The sequence below is a fragment of the Pholcus phalangioides genome, unplaced genomic scaffold (assembly GCF_987345545.1).
Source record: "Pholcus phalangioides strain wild (caught in Gottingen) unplaced genomic scaffold, Ppha-v1.0 ptg000008l_1, whole genome shotgun sequence".
Classification (NCBI taxonomy): Eukaryota; Metazoa; Arthropoda; class Arachnida; order Araneae; family Pholcidae; genus Pholcus; species Pholcus phalangioides.
The window spans coordinates 9,634,084-9,650,785 of record NW_028301601.1 but is presented as its reverse complement, the minus strand read 5'-3'; the positions used below and the strand labels follow the sequence as shown (position 1 = coordinate 9,650,785).

Genomic DNA, 16,702 nt, shown 5'->3' with positions numbered 1-16,702 from the left:
ATTACCGCGCATAGACCTACAGCGACGTGGCAGAGAATGGCCGACACAGACGGAAGATTTATTGGTGTGAAACACCAACAATTACAGCTCCTTGAAATACCAGATTGACTCATCAGTAATCTTTGAACAAAAGTGTGACGAATTAAGTTGTGTGTGTATAAATACTATCTCACTATAACCAATCATATACCGTCTAAAGATACTGGGGTGGGGGACTCATCAGGCAATAATGACGTCCCGGTGCTCGGTAATAGCGGATATGATGGATACGAATTTTAGGATTTTCGCGGAATCACCGGGCGCACAAAGGGTTGCTATTCTTAGTGATGAGCCTGCTAGTATTTATAGGCTTTTCCTATAACCCCACACACAATCATATATACACTCATGTCCATAAATTAAGGATAATGCCAGCCCCGGCAAATAAAGGTTCAGACCACCATTCTTTTATTCGCGCTTCAAGTGATGTCTCGGAAAATTGTTGAAGGAAAAAAAAGCAGCGGAAGACACTGAGCTATACGGAGTTCTAAGGCAACTGGAAACACCTAGTGGACACACACATCGTCATCCATTTTACAACGAAAGGATCCTATAAGGTGACGTCTTCAAAAAATTTTGAAAAATTACCGATTCTTGTTTTAAATGTGCACAGAAATTTAAAAAAACCGACAGAATTGTTATGGGTCACTCAAAAAAAATTCTAATTAATATTCTGAACACCATTAGAGGCCAAGAATGAATTTAAGAATCCACCAATCCTATAGTGACGTCATTCAAATAGCAAGATTAGTTACAGCACAGAGAAAAAAAAAGAGAGCTATAGAGAGTGTGATTATAGATATAGCCAAGTGCGAGAGGTGATGAGTTACAAGTGTCATTTTTAATAAATTTTTGCTGTTTTATTAATTGCATTCCGCTATTTTTTTTTCTCGGTGATATGCATGCACAGAAATTTTTTCATATTATTTTGAGGACACCTTGGAACCCTTTCCTTGTTTGGGTGGGGGGAAAATCCTTTTTGCTAAAGTGACGTCTAATCGTTTAGGAAAAATAGCCTAGGGAACAGCTATTGACTTTAGCGATAAGTTGACGACACGCTTTTCAAACCTAGCGGATAAGTCCTGCACCTCCCAGAGATTGAAGGCCTCCGCACGGGTTGCCAAGTTCATCTGTAACGTCATCAAGCCTACCTAGCAAGTTTACCGCATTTTGAGCCACAGCATCCTATTTCGTTTATTTTGGCGTAGAATCTTCCTGGTTGGCTCACAAATACTGCATGGTTATTGAATGAGGGGGTATACAAATCGCCAATTCTGAGCCAGATTGCTTTTCCGCCCAAAAATGGTACTGGCACGTGCAACGGAATTTTTTCCTCCGAATACTGAGGATGGGCTACTTGCTGACGTCACGAGCAGCGTGCGGAGGCAACACCTTCTATAGCAGAGTCTCAGCGCGAAGCTTTGACATCACAGAAGTTATCCATTTCAATATCATATATCCTGTAGACATTGGATATAGTAGGCCGAAGAAAATGCGAAATCTTTCCCTTTTTTTGTAGTATATTCAATGACTATAGGTGAAATGAATGACTTCAGTGGCGTCATGAACTTCGCTCGGAGGCTTTCTGCTATAGACTGTGTTCGCGGAGGCCTTCTATCTCTAGGTGATGATAAATCGGTCTAGGGTTATAGATCCAATCATACGTCATTGGCGATTATTCGTGTTGCCAATCAGAATATACGATCGACGAATCACACAAGAAACGTTCAATACAAAATGCAAGATGATTCTTGAAATTGAAAAGGGGGTGGGGAAACGAAACTGTATGAAGTTGTTTTTTTATTGCACTAGATGACTCAAACATGCAATATACTATATATATACATACACATAAAAAGATCTGGAACGATAAATTCAACAAATTTTCAATTGACCGACAAAAATTTCGGATAAAAATCGTAAGAATTCGATAAATCGTAATATTCTTCGTGAAGGCATTTGCTCAGAAAAAACCGAGATAAAATTCAATAAAATTTGTTACAATACAATTTTTCCTTTAAAAATATATATATATATCGATAATAAAGCGCGTAAAATGAGGAAGAAATCCACCACAAATGACATTAACATGAATTTACATGGTATAAATATAAAAGTGCCTCTCACTCTCACTTACATTTTACATGATTTTTCTTTTTCTTTGGGCAAAATGTTCAATTTACAAATTTCAGTTATAACGTTAAGAGACGACACCGTTACGAGATCGGTTTACCAAACCGTCGCGATCCTTCTCGTAGGCTTTCGAATTGACAGCTTCAACCTGGTGATTTACGCCACTGGCATCGCCATTCGTCTCGGCTTCCGAGCTAAGTTTCGGCGATGGCGTCTTCTTACGCTTGGCGTAGCGATTCTTGAAGAAGTTGTAGAAGAGCACCAGGAATAGAATCGCATGCATGATGTTCAAGAGGAGGAAAGTTTTGGAAATGTCGCATCCGTTGAACAGAAGCCATATGTCGTAAACGACTACGAGGACAAACTGACCCTGAAAATTTCAAAATATTGTTGGTTAAAAGGCAAAATTCTTCAGCAATATATATAGTACTAGCTATAATACCCGGCGTTGCCCGGGTTTTCTTCAATGAGGCTGTTTGGATCACGTGATATCGCCCTCTTTCTTTGAGGGACTCTGACGAAATTTTAAAGTAGCCTATCGTTCAAGTCGGGTCCCATTTAGTATATATGCAAAATTTGGTGACGATCGATCTAAAATTGTAGATTTGTATAGAGAACATACACACACACACACACACACACACAGAAAATCAATTTTATATATATAGATAGAGCAGCGTTTCTCAACCTGTGGTCCGCGACGATGGCATAGGTGGTCAGCAGGCAGACCTGATTATTCACCCGTTGCAATTGATGTTAGTAATATCCGTATGGGTTCAATTAAAATTATGCCTTCATACTTGAGTTCACCTTCCATCATCGAGGAGAATGCATGAAACTGCGATCTTAAATACGGGCTATCACTAAATTTCGCCATAATTATCATAATTTATACTATGAAAACGCTGTGTGCGCGCACGCATATTACGGCTTTGGTAATTATTACAAATTAAATAAGAATCGTTGAAAAAACGGGACAAAGGTATAATTTACAGGTAAGTAACGCAATACGGGCCGCAAGTGGACCGTCAAATTATTTTTACAAGTCATATTACTGGTCCTTGTTTTCAGAAAGGTTGAGAAACACTGGTGTAGAGGAAATATTTTGCATTCATCATTGAGGTTTTTATACTCGGCAGAAACATCGTCGCCTCATCGTAAAATCGAAGTCACTCATAATTTGCTTAGTACTGGGATTCAGTCTCTCATGCGTCAAAAAGATTGACGCATGAGAGGTGTCAGCGATTCGTTGTATAACACGATAAAATTCGGGAACATTCACGTTTGTCCGTTCCACCTCGGCCAGGAATCAACGGCTAAAGCTTTACGAACGTTCCGGTCCGATCACTCCTGCCGGACTGGCATACAGTGTCGCCTCTATCGACGGAAATTTGAACTTAATTTTTTTTTCTCTGCACCAAAGTGTAGAACACTGTATACAAAATTCATTTGTAATAATACTATGACAATGTGCTAATGTAATAATATATATGCTAATATTTTTTCTATAAGGAGCCGTTCAAGTATTACGTAATCATGGATGTGGGGGGGGGGGTTCCGATTTGCTGACTTTTGATGACAGGGGGGGTTTTGGATAATGCTTACGTCATCAACTACCCTTTATGAAAATATGATTTAGGAATCAGAGGGGCAGAGTTGATGACGAAATTTTGCTGACAAGGGGGAGGGGGGCGGTCAGCGTTTTGCTGACTTTTGCTGACGGGGGGGGGGGAGGTCAAAAATGACTAAAAATTTGCTTACGTAATACTTGAACGGCCCCTAATGTAAAATACTTATTGTAAACCCCAGATAAACCAAACTGCTGTTCGCGAGATGTTAATGGTGCTCCCTAGGGTAGAATGTAATTTTTTTTATTAAGAAAATAAATGCTCCCTCCGGGGAACCTCCGTAGTGGCCGAGGTAAGTTACACATAGTTGGAATCAGGGCAGGTGAAACAGGTGCACTCACACAGGGCCCACTTGGAAGAGGGGGGCCAAAAATGGGCAAGAAGGGGCCTAAATCCAAATTCTTGCTAGCTACGGTTCTGGTTGGAATATATCTTTTGCATCAATACTCGGGAATTAAATTGTTATACTGTATACACATATGTATATAAACCATTAATTACCATCTGGATAAACGTCATGTACTTTTTCCAGAATAGATATTTCTGAAACTTTGGTCCGAAGGCTGCGACGCCGTAATACGTGTACATGATGACGTGTACCAGGGAGTTCAGGAACGGGAAAAAGGAATTGTAACCACCTATAGGAGAAGAAAAAACAAAATTAACGTTTTACTTTTTCATAACACTATAATCCGATGGCAATGAATCAAGATTGTTTCGCATTGACTGTACCTGGAGCAAACTTGAGCCCAAACCACAGGCTAAAAGGTACGATGCTGTGATGGATGACGTGCAGGGCTGATACATGGCTTTCTTTCTTTCGTAACACGAAAAATATCTGTGGAGAGGGGGGGAAAAAAAAGTGCATACATATCACTGGAATATAATCATGGCCATTTTTCCTTAAAAATTTAAATTCATGATGTTAAATGCTGTCGAAATTGATCGATAATGCAATCGATTTGCGACTTCCGTGTAATAATTTGTCATGTCGAATTTGGTTATACATTTATTATTGCTGTAATCTGTCCCTCAATAATGATGCAATTATCGAGTAATTTTCATAAATTCTTACCGTGTCAGCGAACTCAATGAATTTCGTGACGTAAAACCACCAGCCCATTTCCGCCATCTGTAATAGAAAATTGTATTTTATATTTACCCATACGAAATGAATAAGGCCGGTATTACACTATAAAAGTTTGATAAAAGTCCTATTATAAAACTTGAAAAATGCAGCCAATAAGGTCAACGGTTGCATTTTCTAGAATGTAACCGATAACCTTATTGGTTGGATTTTTCAAGTTTTATAAAAGGACTTTTATAGTAATCCCTGCCTAAAACATTGATTTACAGATATTGTTAAAATCAGAAAACCTAATACACTAAAGGGCGAAGACAGGGTCACTTTCTGTGTACTTGGTTATAGTCTAGCAACACAATCAGTAATGCATTACATAATTTGTATACATATTATTTTTAACCGCACGGTTGTGCGGTTTGTGCACTCGTGTGATTTAAACGCTTGCATTACTTGAATATGGTGTCCCACAATCCCCTGACGGTTTTCAAAATGTGAATAGCAAGAAAACGGTGACAGATATTTGAGTCATTCTTGCGTAAAGTCAGGAATTTCATTAATGTTTCGAGGGATTTATTAAAATTAACTTTTTAAACGGGCGCCCTGTGCCCAAAAACCGAATTAGAAAGTTGTTGCCCTGTCTCTTCCGATGCCAACAAAGAAATATCCACGTTTCTAAAATATTTACGTGTCAGTCAGAAATGAGTACATTAAATCAGTGACAAAAATGCTTCACGAAACTTCGTGGTTTCCAAGACTCGATATGGTCATCAGTTCCCAGCAAGTTTTCCATTATTTCAATTTTACGAATAATCAAATTTATTACATTAAATTGATTCTAAATATGGGATTTAATGAGTCTTAATTAATTTTTTATACTAGAATTAAAACGAAATGAGCAAAATCTCGAATAAACAGCGCTTTAATAATTATGGCTTTAAATACAAATATCCGTCTTACGTATTTGTCGGGTTTAACGTTTTCTCAATTTTTCACTGATTTTAACTACAATTAGAGATATTTTTATGGCAACTTTCAGATGACAATTGGCGATGTCCCGTATTTTACCGTATTCAAGATCCCCTTATTTTTCTTAATGAAACACGGCCATCTATTTGATCGAATGTTTTGTTTCGTCAAATACATTTTTGTTTGGTGCGATTTCTAGCAGCCCACTGCTTCATCCATTTTTACAGTAATTAGCAAATTTGTCATAAATTACAGCCTTTGGCTACAATCGGTGATATCCCGTATGCAGGACCGCCACTTCCCGCATTGTTCTTGATGAGGTATGTGTTATATATTGCTGCTTGGCTATTTACTGTTTGGTCCACTTAACTATAGCGATGGACATTGCTACAACCAGTTAGCATGGCATCAAGAGCATGACTGCCTTTCTTTATTACCATCTTACAAGGCAGGATGGTGCTGCCATCTTTCTTGTTTTGGGGTGGGGGGGGGGGGGGCGGAAGCGTGGTATCAGCTCGCAATCGAAAAAATAAAATAGATGGCGATTTGTGAAGGTTTCGCTATTTCAAATGTGGCAGTTGTTATGCCGATCAGAAAAATTTTAAAAATCGGTTAAAGGAACAGCGTGGCATTTGAAGAACTTTTTGCAATTGGAAGTGTATAAGTCAACAATTACAAAATTAATACCTAGGACAAGCAATTTGAATCACTCTGTGCGTGTCACGGTACATGTACGTGATTTACTACAGAGCTGCTGGCTACGAACTGGTAAGGAGGAAGAATGGGTGATTATGTATCATTCCCACTTCGTATTGGGGGTAAATGTGAAAAATCGTCAACGAATTTATCTGAGTTTTCTGGGCATTTTGCTCAAACTTGTTCTAGAATGATAGATTGGATCGATGATGATCGGAGGTTTGAAAATGCTGATAGATGTAAAGAATGCCGGCATTACAATGTTGATGATGATTATTTGTGAGGGAATATTTTTTTTATAAATTAATACATATGCACTAAGAAATAGAAAAGATGTATTTCAAAAACATCTGTTTTTTCTCGCATAGTGATTTTTTAATGCATATTTTCTCATTTCTTGTACATCGGAATTTTTGACTTTTCAAGATTTCTAGTGCATATTCTGGGGTATTAAATGCATATTTTGGGATTTTCAGTGCACATTTTGCATTTATAAGTGTATTTTTAAAAGCATATTTTTAGAGCATATTTTGCATATTTTTAGAGCATATTTTGCATATTTTTAGAGCATATTTTGCATATTTTTAGAGCATATAATCCGTGCACTATTTATCATACTTACCAACTTCATTCGGGAATTATTCACATATTCTACGTAAAAAGTGATATAAACATAGGAAAATTTATCACGCAGACCAATTTTTATTGTGCATAATAACCATTGTGTCATAATTGATGATTATGGATAATCATCAATTTATGACACTATATATATATATGACGGACGTCAAACTATTTAATTCAATCAGAATCAATTTATGTATCCTACTCACCATCACAGCATCATATCTATTCGAATAATCGATCTGTTGACACTTCAGGCTGTAACCGTTGAACCAGCCAAAACTTCCGATCTGTGGAAGAAAAAGTGCCGGACGTTATACATCGACATAGCAAGTATTTATGGATGAAAATGCAATTGTGGAACAGCTGTGTGGAAGAAAAACTAATTTTTTATCTATATATATATAAAATTCATTTTCTGTGTGTGTGTGTGTGTGTTTGTGTCTGTTCTGTATACAAATCTACAATTTTAGATCGATCATCACTAAATTTTGCATATATACCAAATGGAACCCGACTCGAACGATAGGCTACTTTAAAATTTCGTCAGAGCAGGGCAAATGTCCCAAATGGGCAACAAGGGTTTTTGGGCCTCAACAATCACTTTCCGAACGTTTACTTTGGTTACCGTGGTTCCCTAGCAATGCGTTTCTGACGTGTATATGCCTTTACAACGGTTTGTCACTTCTTTAATCCTGTTAGTATAATGTATATGCACAATCAATAGATTATGCCTTTATAATGGTTTGCCACATTTTCAATACTCTTAGTAATGAGGCTTTTTGGATAGACGTCATAATCATCAGCAGCAGCATCGCTTTGAGGGTCAGGAAAAGGGTGATCCTCATAGAAGTCAGTGTTAAAATTGCCGATTTCACTGTATCAATGCGGAAATTAGGTTGGGTTTTCTGTCACATCAGTAATTTAAAAAATTGTATAGAATTCTCGATTTTTGAAATATTGAGTTCGCTTAGTGATACGAAGCCCAGGAGATCAAATATGAAGTGATTAGCCGGACCTACTTTTGAGTTGGACATTCATGCAATAACATTGATTTCAACTTTTCATTTATATCTTCTCAAGCATGAAAATTAATGTCTCCGTATTGTCTTTTGATATTCAACTGCGTAAATTCATGTGGGTTAGGATATTTGAAAATTAATTACGGGTTAATTAATTAAAAGTACATCGAAAAAATTCCACAGCTTTAATTAAGCATTTTTGGAAGCAGAAACAGGCAGATGCATAACTTGAAGTTCAAGTGGGGGGATCGAAATACGTAGCGCCCCTTAAAAAAAGGGGGGGGGGAATTCATTTCTATGTTTCATTAAATCTGGATTTGTTTATTTCATGAGTCGCGCTGGAAGTTGCCGTATTGGTTAACTTAGACACGGTTTGCATGTCCCTCAAAGAAAGAGGGAGATATCACGTGATCAAACAGCCTCATTGAAGAAAACCCGGGCAGCGCCGGGTATAGTTAGTTATCTATAAATGGATAAAATGTTGCATGTGTCACGTCATAATCATTCATTATGCTACTACGTTCAGAAAGTTCCGAGACTTATTTTATCGCGAAATGAATACAGATAGAACCTGTTTATTTGGCGTTTCTTTCGAAGTAACTGCCCTGTACAACTATTCATTTTTGCGATCTTTCCCACAAAGATATACAGGGTGTCCTGTAAGTGCTAGCACGGCCTTTATCTCATCAACCGTCCGTCTTAGAGGTATGATACCAATTTAAAAAATGCTGAACATTCGTTCAAAAAATATCATGTGCCAGTTTTGAGAGTGAAAATAGTGTGTAACAATAAGAAATCCAAATTTTTATACGTCCTCCCTGTGTTCTAACTTCCAATTAATAAAGTAGGAAGTTGTTGTACTGGCTCTCTTGATGAAAAAAGGACTTTTAAGTGCAATAATGACGGCCCTATGCTAACATCCTACAGCATGAGTGCACGAAATATTTGTTAGTGGGCCATTTTGCACTTCAGAATTTTTTTTACGGGTCATTCTAGAGTAGAATGAGGGTAATGTGGGGTTAACGAAGCTCAAGTTTTTTTCTTGTCGCAGAAACAATCACCTTGATTTGACGTTCTCGACCAGGGGTGCTCATACACTAGCCCGCGGACAAAATGCAGCTTGCCCAAGGGTTCCACGAAGCCAGTAAAAAATATTCGGGAAAAAACATCAATACACATTCAAACAACGATGCATACCGACGGATGAGGTCTCTTCAAGGAAATCAATTTAATTTGATGCACAGGGATCTTTACTACATAATCAATATTAAAAATGAATTCAACGGGAACCGCGTTAAAACCACCTTCCCCAAGCAACATGCCACCCTAAATCCCTAGTTCACCACATACCAACTCCGGCCATATCGCTATATTGCAACTTACTGTCATTAACGAGTTGGGTTGGAAATGAGCGATCATCGATAGATGGCATCTTCAAGCTCGTTAGGGAAAATATCTTATTTACATTCTTCCCTCGGTTAGAACCAGGGATCATGATGGTAGACATCTTACCACCACGCCTTTCGGGCGCTTGTCAGCGTGGTTGAGTGGTCTAAGGCACCCTAAATTACTGAAGTGTTTCTATCTATTCCAAATTGTCATTACTTTGTTTTTCAGAGTGTGCGTATTTACTGTGTGCATGAAATTTGTGAATATCTCCCTAAATTTATGTACATTCTGAGTGATATATATACAGTCGGCCCCCCGTATTCGCGGTTTTTTTGTAATATTATAACAGAAAAGGCAAAATTTTTTACTCTTCCATAAGGAAAAGGCTGATGAAACGTCTATTTCATCAGAATTTTATGCAAGTAACGGTTGTTTCATAGGTTTAAGAAATAATTCGGATCACGCAATACAAAAATTACTGGCGATCAAGCCTCTGCCGACAAGGAGACAGCTAGAAAATTTCTGAAGACTTTGTAGAAAATTATTGAAGAGAAGGGTTATGCACATCAGCAGGTGTTTAGCGCTAACGAAACTACATTATTTTGGAAGAAAACGCCGCAAAGAAGTTAAGCAAGAGAAAAAATCGAGCTCCTGGTTTTAAGGCAAGTAGAGACAGACTTACTATGTTGTTTTGCGCAAATGGAATCTGCGAATCCATGAGCATTGAAGGGAAGGATAAGCCAAAGCTCCCAGTATTTTGGACGAACAATAAAAAGGCTTGGACTATGAAAACACTTTTCCTGCATTGGTTTAAACGGTGTTTCGTACCGGAAGTCAAGAGGTACCTTGAGAGTGAATACATGCTATTCAAAGTTCTTTTGATACTGGATTGACCGAGGAGGAATTAATGCAGCTAACTGGTCCTGAAACTGTACGAGATGAAGATCAAGAAGTAGAAGACAAGTTCAACCAAAAGCAACATAGCGGAAGGGCTTCGCAAGCTCAAATCAGCAATAGATTATTTTCATAACATAGATCCCTCTATTTTACGTTCCTCGCATGCAGAAAAATTAGTAGAGGAAGCCTTGTCAACATACTTGATGATGTGATGAAGAAAAAATGGCAAATATAAATCACAATGTTCTTTCAGAAAACATCGCCAACAATCACTGCACCCTCTTTGACATTCCTTTTTACTTCTGCGTCACCCTGCTCTCTCTCATGATGTTCACTAAACGAGATATACAAAAAAAAACAACCTATGGTTTCGGTTATTCGCGGATTTCCGTATTCGCGGTCATCTCCGGAACGTAACCCCCGCGAATACGGGGGGCCCGACTGTACACAAAAAAGAATTATTTTAAGAAAAAGGGGGAAAAAATTGAATTTTATGAGAGTGAAATAGAACCTATGCAGTTGGTCAAGTAACGAGTGAATGAATGATCAAGTAACGAGTGAATGAATGATCAAGTAACGAGTGAATGAATGATCAAGTAACGAGTGAATGAATGATCAAGTAACGAGTGAATGAATGATCAAGTAACGAGTGAATGAATGATCAAGTAACGAGTGAATGAATGATCAAGTAACGAGTGAATGAATGATCAAGTAACGAGTGAATCAATGATCAAGTAACGAGTGAATCAATGATCAAGTAACGAGTGAATCAATGATCAAGTAACAAGTGAATCAATGATCAAGTAACAAGTGAATGAATGGACGAAACCGGCCTGTCACTAGAGCTAGCTCGCTCTCTAAGTCGATCATTACTTCCTAGACCACTCACTAAGCCAATCATTCTATCATCAACACACTAGGTTGCTCGCTTAGTTAGACACTCAATCACCTGGTCGCTCACTAAGTAGTAGTCACATTCTTACTCACTTGGTCGCTCAATCTATCACACGCACTCAATCACCAGGTCGTTCTTTTACTGACTAGGCCGCTCACTTTGTCACACAATCACCAGGTCTATGTCACTTACTATGTCAGTGTTTCACTGGGTCGCTCACTCACCAACCCTAACCACTTTGTCACTCAGTCACTAACTACTGCATCATTTACTGACTCACTCATTTAGACATTCCTCGCTCACTTTGTCTCACTGACTCGTGTCGACTGTTGTCGGTGAAGAATTATCTCAGTGGTGAACTTTCTGTTGATTCGTGAATTTTCAAGTGATGAAGTTGGCCGGTGAATTTTCCGTCTGAAGGTCTGAAAAATTTTAGACCGCGGGACAAGGATTGAGATCTTCAGCATGAGTATGTTACGGTAACAGCTCGAAAACTGGTAAAATCTAGGATTTAACGGTAAGACTTAGGTTTCACTGAGGCCAGAGTTGGTAAAATACCGAAATACGCTTATAAACGCTTTCATTGCGGACGTTTACCAATCCAAGCCCGTTTTAAACGAATCAATTAACCATAGTAAATTCATTAACTTCTCCTGCCGTATATATTTTAGTCAATAATTATAATTATTTAATAATCAACAAATGAATTAATTAATCACTACGAAGTCATTAGTTCCTGACGCTAATTAACAAATCATTAGTTCTCATTAATAGCTAACTAATTAATTTACTTTGACATTAAAAGCAAAATGAATCAATGAAGCTTATTAATCAATTAATTTTCATAATTATTTAATATAATTTCATTAAAAATGGGCTTTTATTGTCCGCAGTAATTACATTTACTCCGAAAAGTACGAACGTCTAATAAATTTGCTGAAATCTAATACTAGGTGGTTACGGTAGCGCAATTGCATCTGACTCCGTATGAATGAGACGTAGTTGTAGATACATTATCTTTAATTATGATGCTATATAGAAGATATTATTTACATGGTACATATATTAAGAGAGGAAAGACTACGTTAGTGCATCTCGTGTGAGAGCTGGAGCTGAACTGATGTTCCCACACACATGACCCTTCGGACCCTCCGAAGGGGCATCCGGTCACGTGATCATCTCGTGTTTCAGTACAGAATGTACTGAGATTCTTTCACGTGACCAGAGCGTGCTTGTTAAGAGAGAGCCAATGTACAAAGTAATAATAATAATACATATAAGAATATATATTGAGGCTCTACAAATTAATTAATACCATAGCGTCGGAAACTAATGAGTTGATTAATGGTTCATTAATTTATTAGCCAAGTATTTCGGGCTTTTACCAAGTAGTGAATCCTAGGTTGCACCAATCTTCGGGCTTTTACCATAACAAGTAGACTTGGTAAGCAAAAATTAAATAATTACACTGAAGAGCCAAAAAAACTGGTCACCTGCCTAATATCGTGTAGAGCCCGCAGAAGTGCCGCAACACGACGTGGTATGGACTCCACTAATGTCTGAAGTAGTGCTGGAGGTAATTGACACCATGAATCCTGGAGGGCTGTCCATAAATCCGTAGGAGTAAGAGGGGGTGGAGATCTCTTCTGAACAGCATGTTGCAAGGCATCCCAGATATGTTCAATAATGTTCATGTCTGGGGATTTAGGTGGCCAGCGGAAGTGTCTAAAATCAGAAGAGTGTTTCTGGAGCCACTTTGTAGCAATTCTGGACGTGTGGGGTGTCGCATTGTCCTGCTGAAATTGTCCAAGTCCGTCGGAATGCACAATGGACATGAATGGGTGCAGGTCATCAGACAGGATGCTTACGCACCTGTCACCTGTCAGAGTCGTATTTAGACGTATCAGGGGTCCCATATCACGCCAACTGCACACGCCCCACACTATCACAGAGCCTCCACCAGCTTGAACAGTCCCCTGTTGACATGTAGGGTCCATGGATTCATGAGGTTGTCTCCATACCCGTACAGCTCGAAGCAATTGGAACCGAGACTCGTCAGACCAGGCAACGTGTTTCCAGTCCTCAACAATCCAATGTCGATGTTGTTGGGCCCAGGCGAGGCGTAAAGCTTTGTGTCGTGCAGTCATCAAGGGTACACGAGTGGGCCTTCGGCTCCGAAAGCCCATATCGATGATGTTTCGTTGAATGGTTCGCACGCTGACACTTGCTGATGGCCCAGCATTGAAATCTGCTGCAATTTGCGGAAGGGTTGCACGTCTGTCACGTTTAATGATTCTCGTCAGTCGTCGTTGGTCCCGTTCTTGCATGATCTTTTTCCGGCCCGCAGCGATGTCGTAGATTTAATTTTTTACCGGATTCCCGATATTCACGGTGCCCTCGTGAAATGGTCGTACGTGAAAATCCAAATTTCATCGCTACCTCGGAGATGCTATGTCCCATCCCTCGTGCGCCGACTATAACACCACGTTCAAACTCACTTAAATCTCGATAACCTGCCATTGTAGCAGCAGTAACCGATCTAACAACTATGCCAGACACTTGTTGTGTTATATAGATAGATAGAATCACTGCGCCGTACTCTGATTGGTTCCATATCTCTTTATTTGCATACGCATGCCTTTACCAGTTTATTTGGCTCTTCAGTTTATATTAGATTTCAATAATTCAAATGAAATCTAATTGTTTCATGGCTGCTTATCAAAGAAATCTATTCATTCTGATGAGTCATTGAATTTCTAAATTTCAATAGAAATTTTCCGAACATATATTTTTTTTTTTGCGAATGTTTCAGTTCCAATCAGGATTCCAGATTCGCCTTCGAGCTCTTGACAAATTGTAGTTTCCCCCTTAATTACTTCGTTCGTTTATTACCAGCGCGATTTCCTTAAACCGGCCTAATGGTTTCAGTAATCAAGGTATTTCGCGATGTGCTTGATTGTGTAAAATTAATGACTTAGGCAGGAATTTCCTATTCGACACGCGTGTGCTTTCTAACGCGTGTAAAAGAACGAAGTATCGAAAGGCATCGAAGAGATATGCTTTGTAACGTTGAATAATGATGCTGCGATGAGTAATCGGAATTTGATAAGATATATTTATCGTATAATTATCACGATTGCTCAACATTGTAATCACATGGTACATGACAAAATACTTTTGACTGAAGAATATTGAAGATTTCATTTGTTAATGTCTCAATTCATGAAGTATGACTGTCAGAAATGCTGATCAGGATTGTCAGTCACAGTGGGGCCGTTCAAGTATTACGTCATCATCGATGGGGGGGGGTGGGGTGGAGGTAAGGGGTTTCCGATTTGCTGACTTTCGATGACAAGGGGGAAGGGGAGGTTTGGATAATGCTTACGTCATCAACCCCCCCCCCCCTTTATGAAAATATGAGTTAGGATTCAGAGGGGCAGAGCTGATGACGACAGTGGTATTGCAGACAGGGGGGGGGGAGAGGGTCAAAAATGGCTAAAAATTTGCTTACGTAATACTTGAACGGCCCCATTCTGATAATCCTCTCAATGTAATTTTCCATCGAGAATCACTGCCAACGTGACGCGATTCCCTGATGGTTGATCCATCAGTGCAGAATTAGAATTCTGGGACCCAAGGACGCGCATGGGATCTATCAGGTACCTCCCAATGTTCATTTTAGTGTATTAAAGTGAACGAATGAAGCTCACTTGCGTGGATTGAGAGGACGAGTTCCTTTGATAAAGAATAGAGGTGGTTGGACCTAATGCGAGAGATGTCAGGTAGAAAAAACAGATGAAATCGAGTGTCTTGGTATTCAAAGAAGTGTCAGTGGGTTCTGCCGCAATTTTGTTAAATTTACGAAAGATTTTCATTGACACAAGGGTGGATATGATGATCTCTTATCGTAAGTTCATAGGGAAAAAACTCATATCCTGTACTCCATGGTTCCTTGCATCAGAAAAAATTACACACTCTCTTCCATGTTCTCCTAGAAATTATGTTGAATTCTTCATGCAAATGAAGCAGGCTTGCTGCAGGTATCTATGGGCTTCTGTGCGTAGGAAAAGGGCGCTTTTCACACCGGCACTTCGCGCAGCTCAAGCCACGTTGGCAAAAGATGCCGCATGACGATGGGAATTATTTTTCATACGAGAATTATCAATGTGAAACGTTTGCTATATGAATTTTTCATTTTTGAAGATCAAAAACTGCAGCAACGTTCTTGAGGGATATACCAGCTTCCAATGCTTATAAATAATAATTCGATTGAAACTCTTTGTAGTAATGAGTTTCACTCGGATTATTCTTTACATTGGAAGCTGGTATGCCCCCTAGGTTACCTTTCATTTAACACTAAGCTCTGGAGTTTAAATCATAATACTAGATCTAAAAGCAAAGTACCCCATGCGATCAGCAACTGCTCCGATCCTTAAAAAATCCTGGCAATTATCAGTTATTTTCCGTGACAAATTCACTGTATGAAACATGAGAAATTTCCCAATACAAAGATATCTCAATAAGATTGATCATTCAGTGATTCATCAGTTAAAAATTTGCGTGCACTTGCATCATATAAGTTGAACATTTTTGATAATTTTTTTCATGACCCTGCAAATCACTATCTAGTTGCATCTGTTGTCATAACCTTATAGACATCACGTAATTATAAGTCAAGTATGTATTTAGTATACGGTACTGAAAATGTCACTTACCCCAACAAAAATCGCCAGATTTGCGAACACCATGAAGAAATTGTACAAGATCATGATGCTGCGGAGGTCATAAGGCTGTCTCTTCTTCATCCACTGCGGACCTGCGACTTTTATGAAATATATATAGGCTACGATCATGACCCATCCTGGAAACGGTGTCTGCATCAGAGGCCAATCTTTAACCCTTGGGTCTTCGAGTGTAATAAAAAAACAAATATCGAATTTGGATCGTGCAAACCAATGAAGAAAAAACGATAATTCGTATAATTTATTAATGATCATACTTATAATTATAGTTGAATAAAATTATCAATATTTTAAGACGAAAACAACAATAAAAAGTTTACAAAATTCGAACTTTTGAAATCGACGAGACAGCCTAACAATTCGAAAACAAACTAGTTCGGTCCCGTAAAATGTAGGACGTACGATCACTATGGTCTTTACCTATTGTTAAGTTGCGTTCACCTTCCACTTCCCACTCATAGGCGTATCAAGGGAGGGGCACAGGAGGCTCATGACCCACCAAGGCAATAAAAAAATTAAATATATTTTTAAACTACTTAGTGAAATAATTATAAGATCGAAAGAAAATACTTTTATAGTTGAACTTC

General features: G+C 38.6%; 1 protein-coding gene across 1 annotated transcript in view; it reads right to left on the bottom strand.

Annotated features, from left to right (window-relative positions):
- Positions 1–1,826: 1,826 nt before the first annotated feature.
- The window catches only part of LOC149083634 (very long chain fatty acid elongase AAEL008004-like), a 47,071-nt gene continuing 32,195 nt past the window's right edge, over positions 1,827–16,702 (bottom strand). Inside the window, exons 3-8 of the mRNA XM_089234118.1 lie at positions 16,089–16,279; positions 7,380–7,460; positions 4,876–4,932; positions 4,533–4,638; positions 4,302–4,438; positions 1,827–2,542 (exon numbers count right to left, since the gene is read on the bottom strand). Coding sequence (XP_089090244.1) covers positions 2,240–2,542; positions 4,302–4,438; positions 4,533–4,638; positions 4,876–4,932; positions 7,380–7,460; positions 16,089–16,279 — 875 coding nt within the window. The 3' untranslated portion in view covers positions 1,827–2,239. The remainder of the gene's footprint in view (positions 2,543–4,301; positions 4,439–4,532; positions 4,639–4,875; positions 4,933–7,379; positions 7,461–16,088; positions 16,280–16,702) is intronic.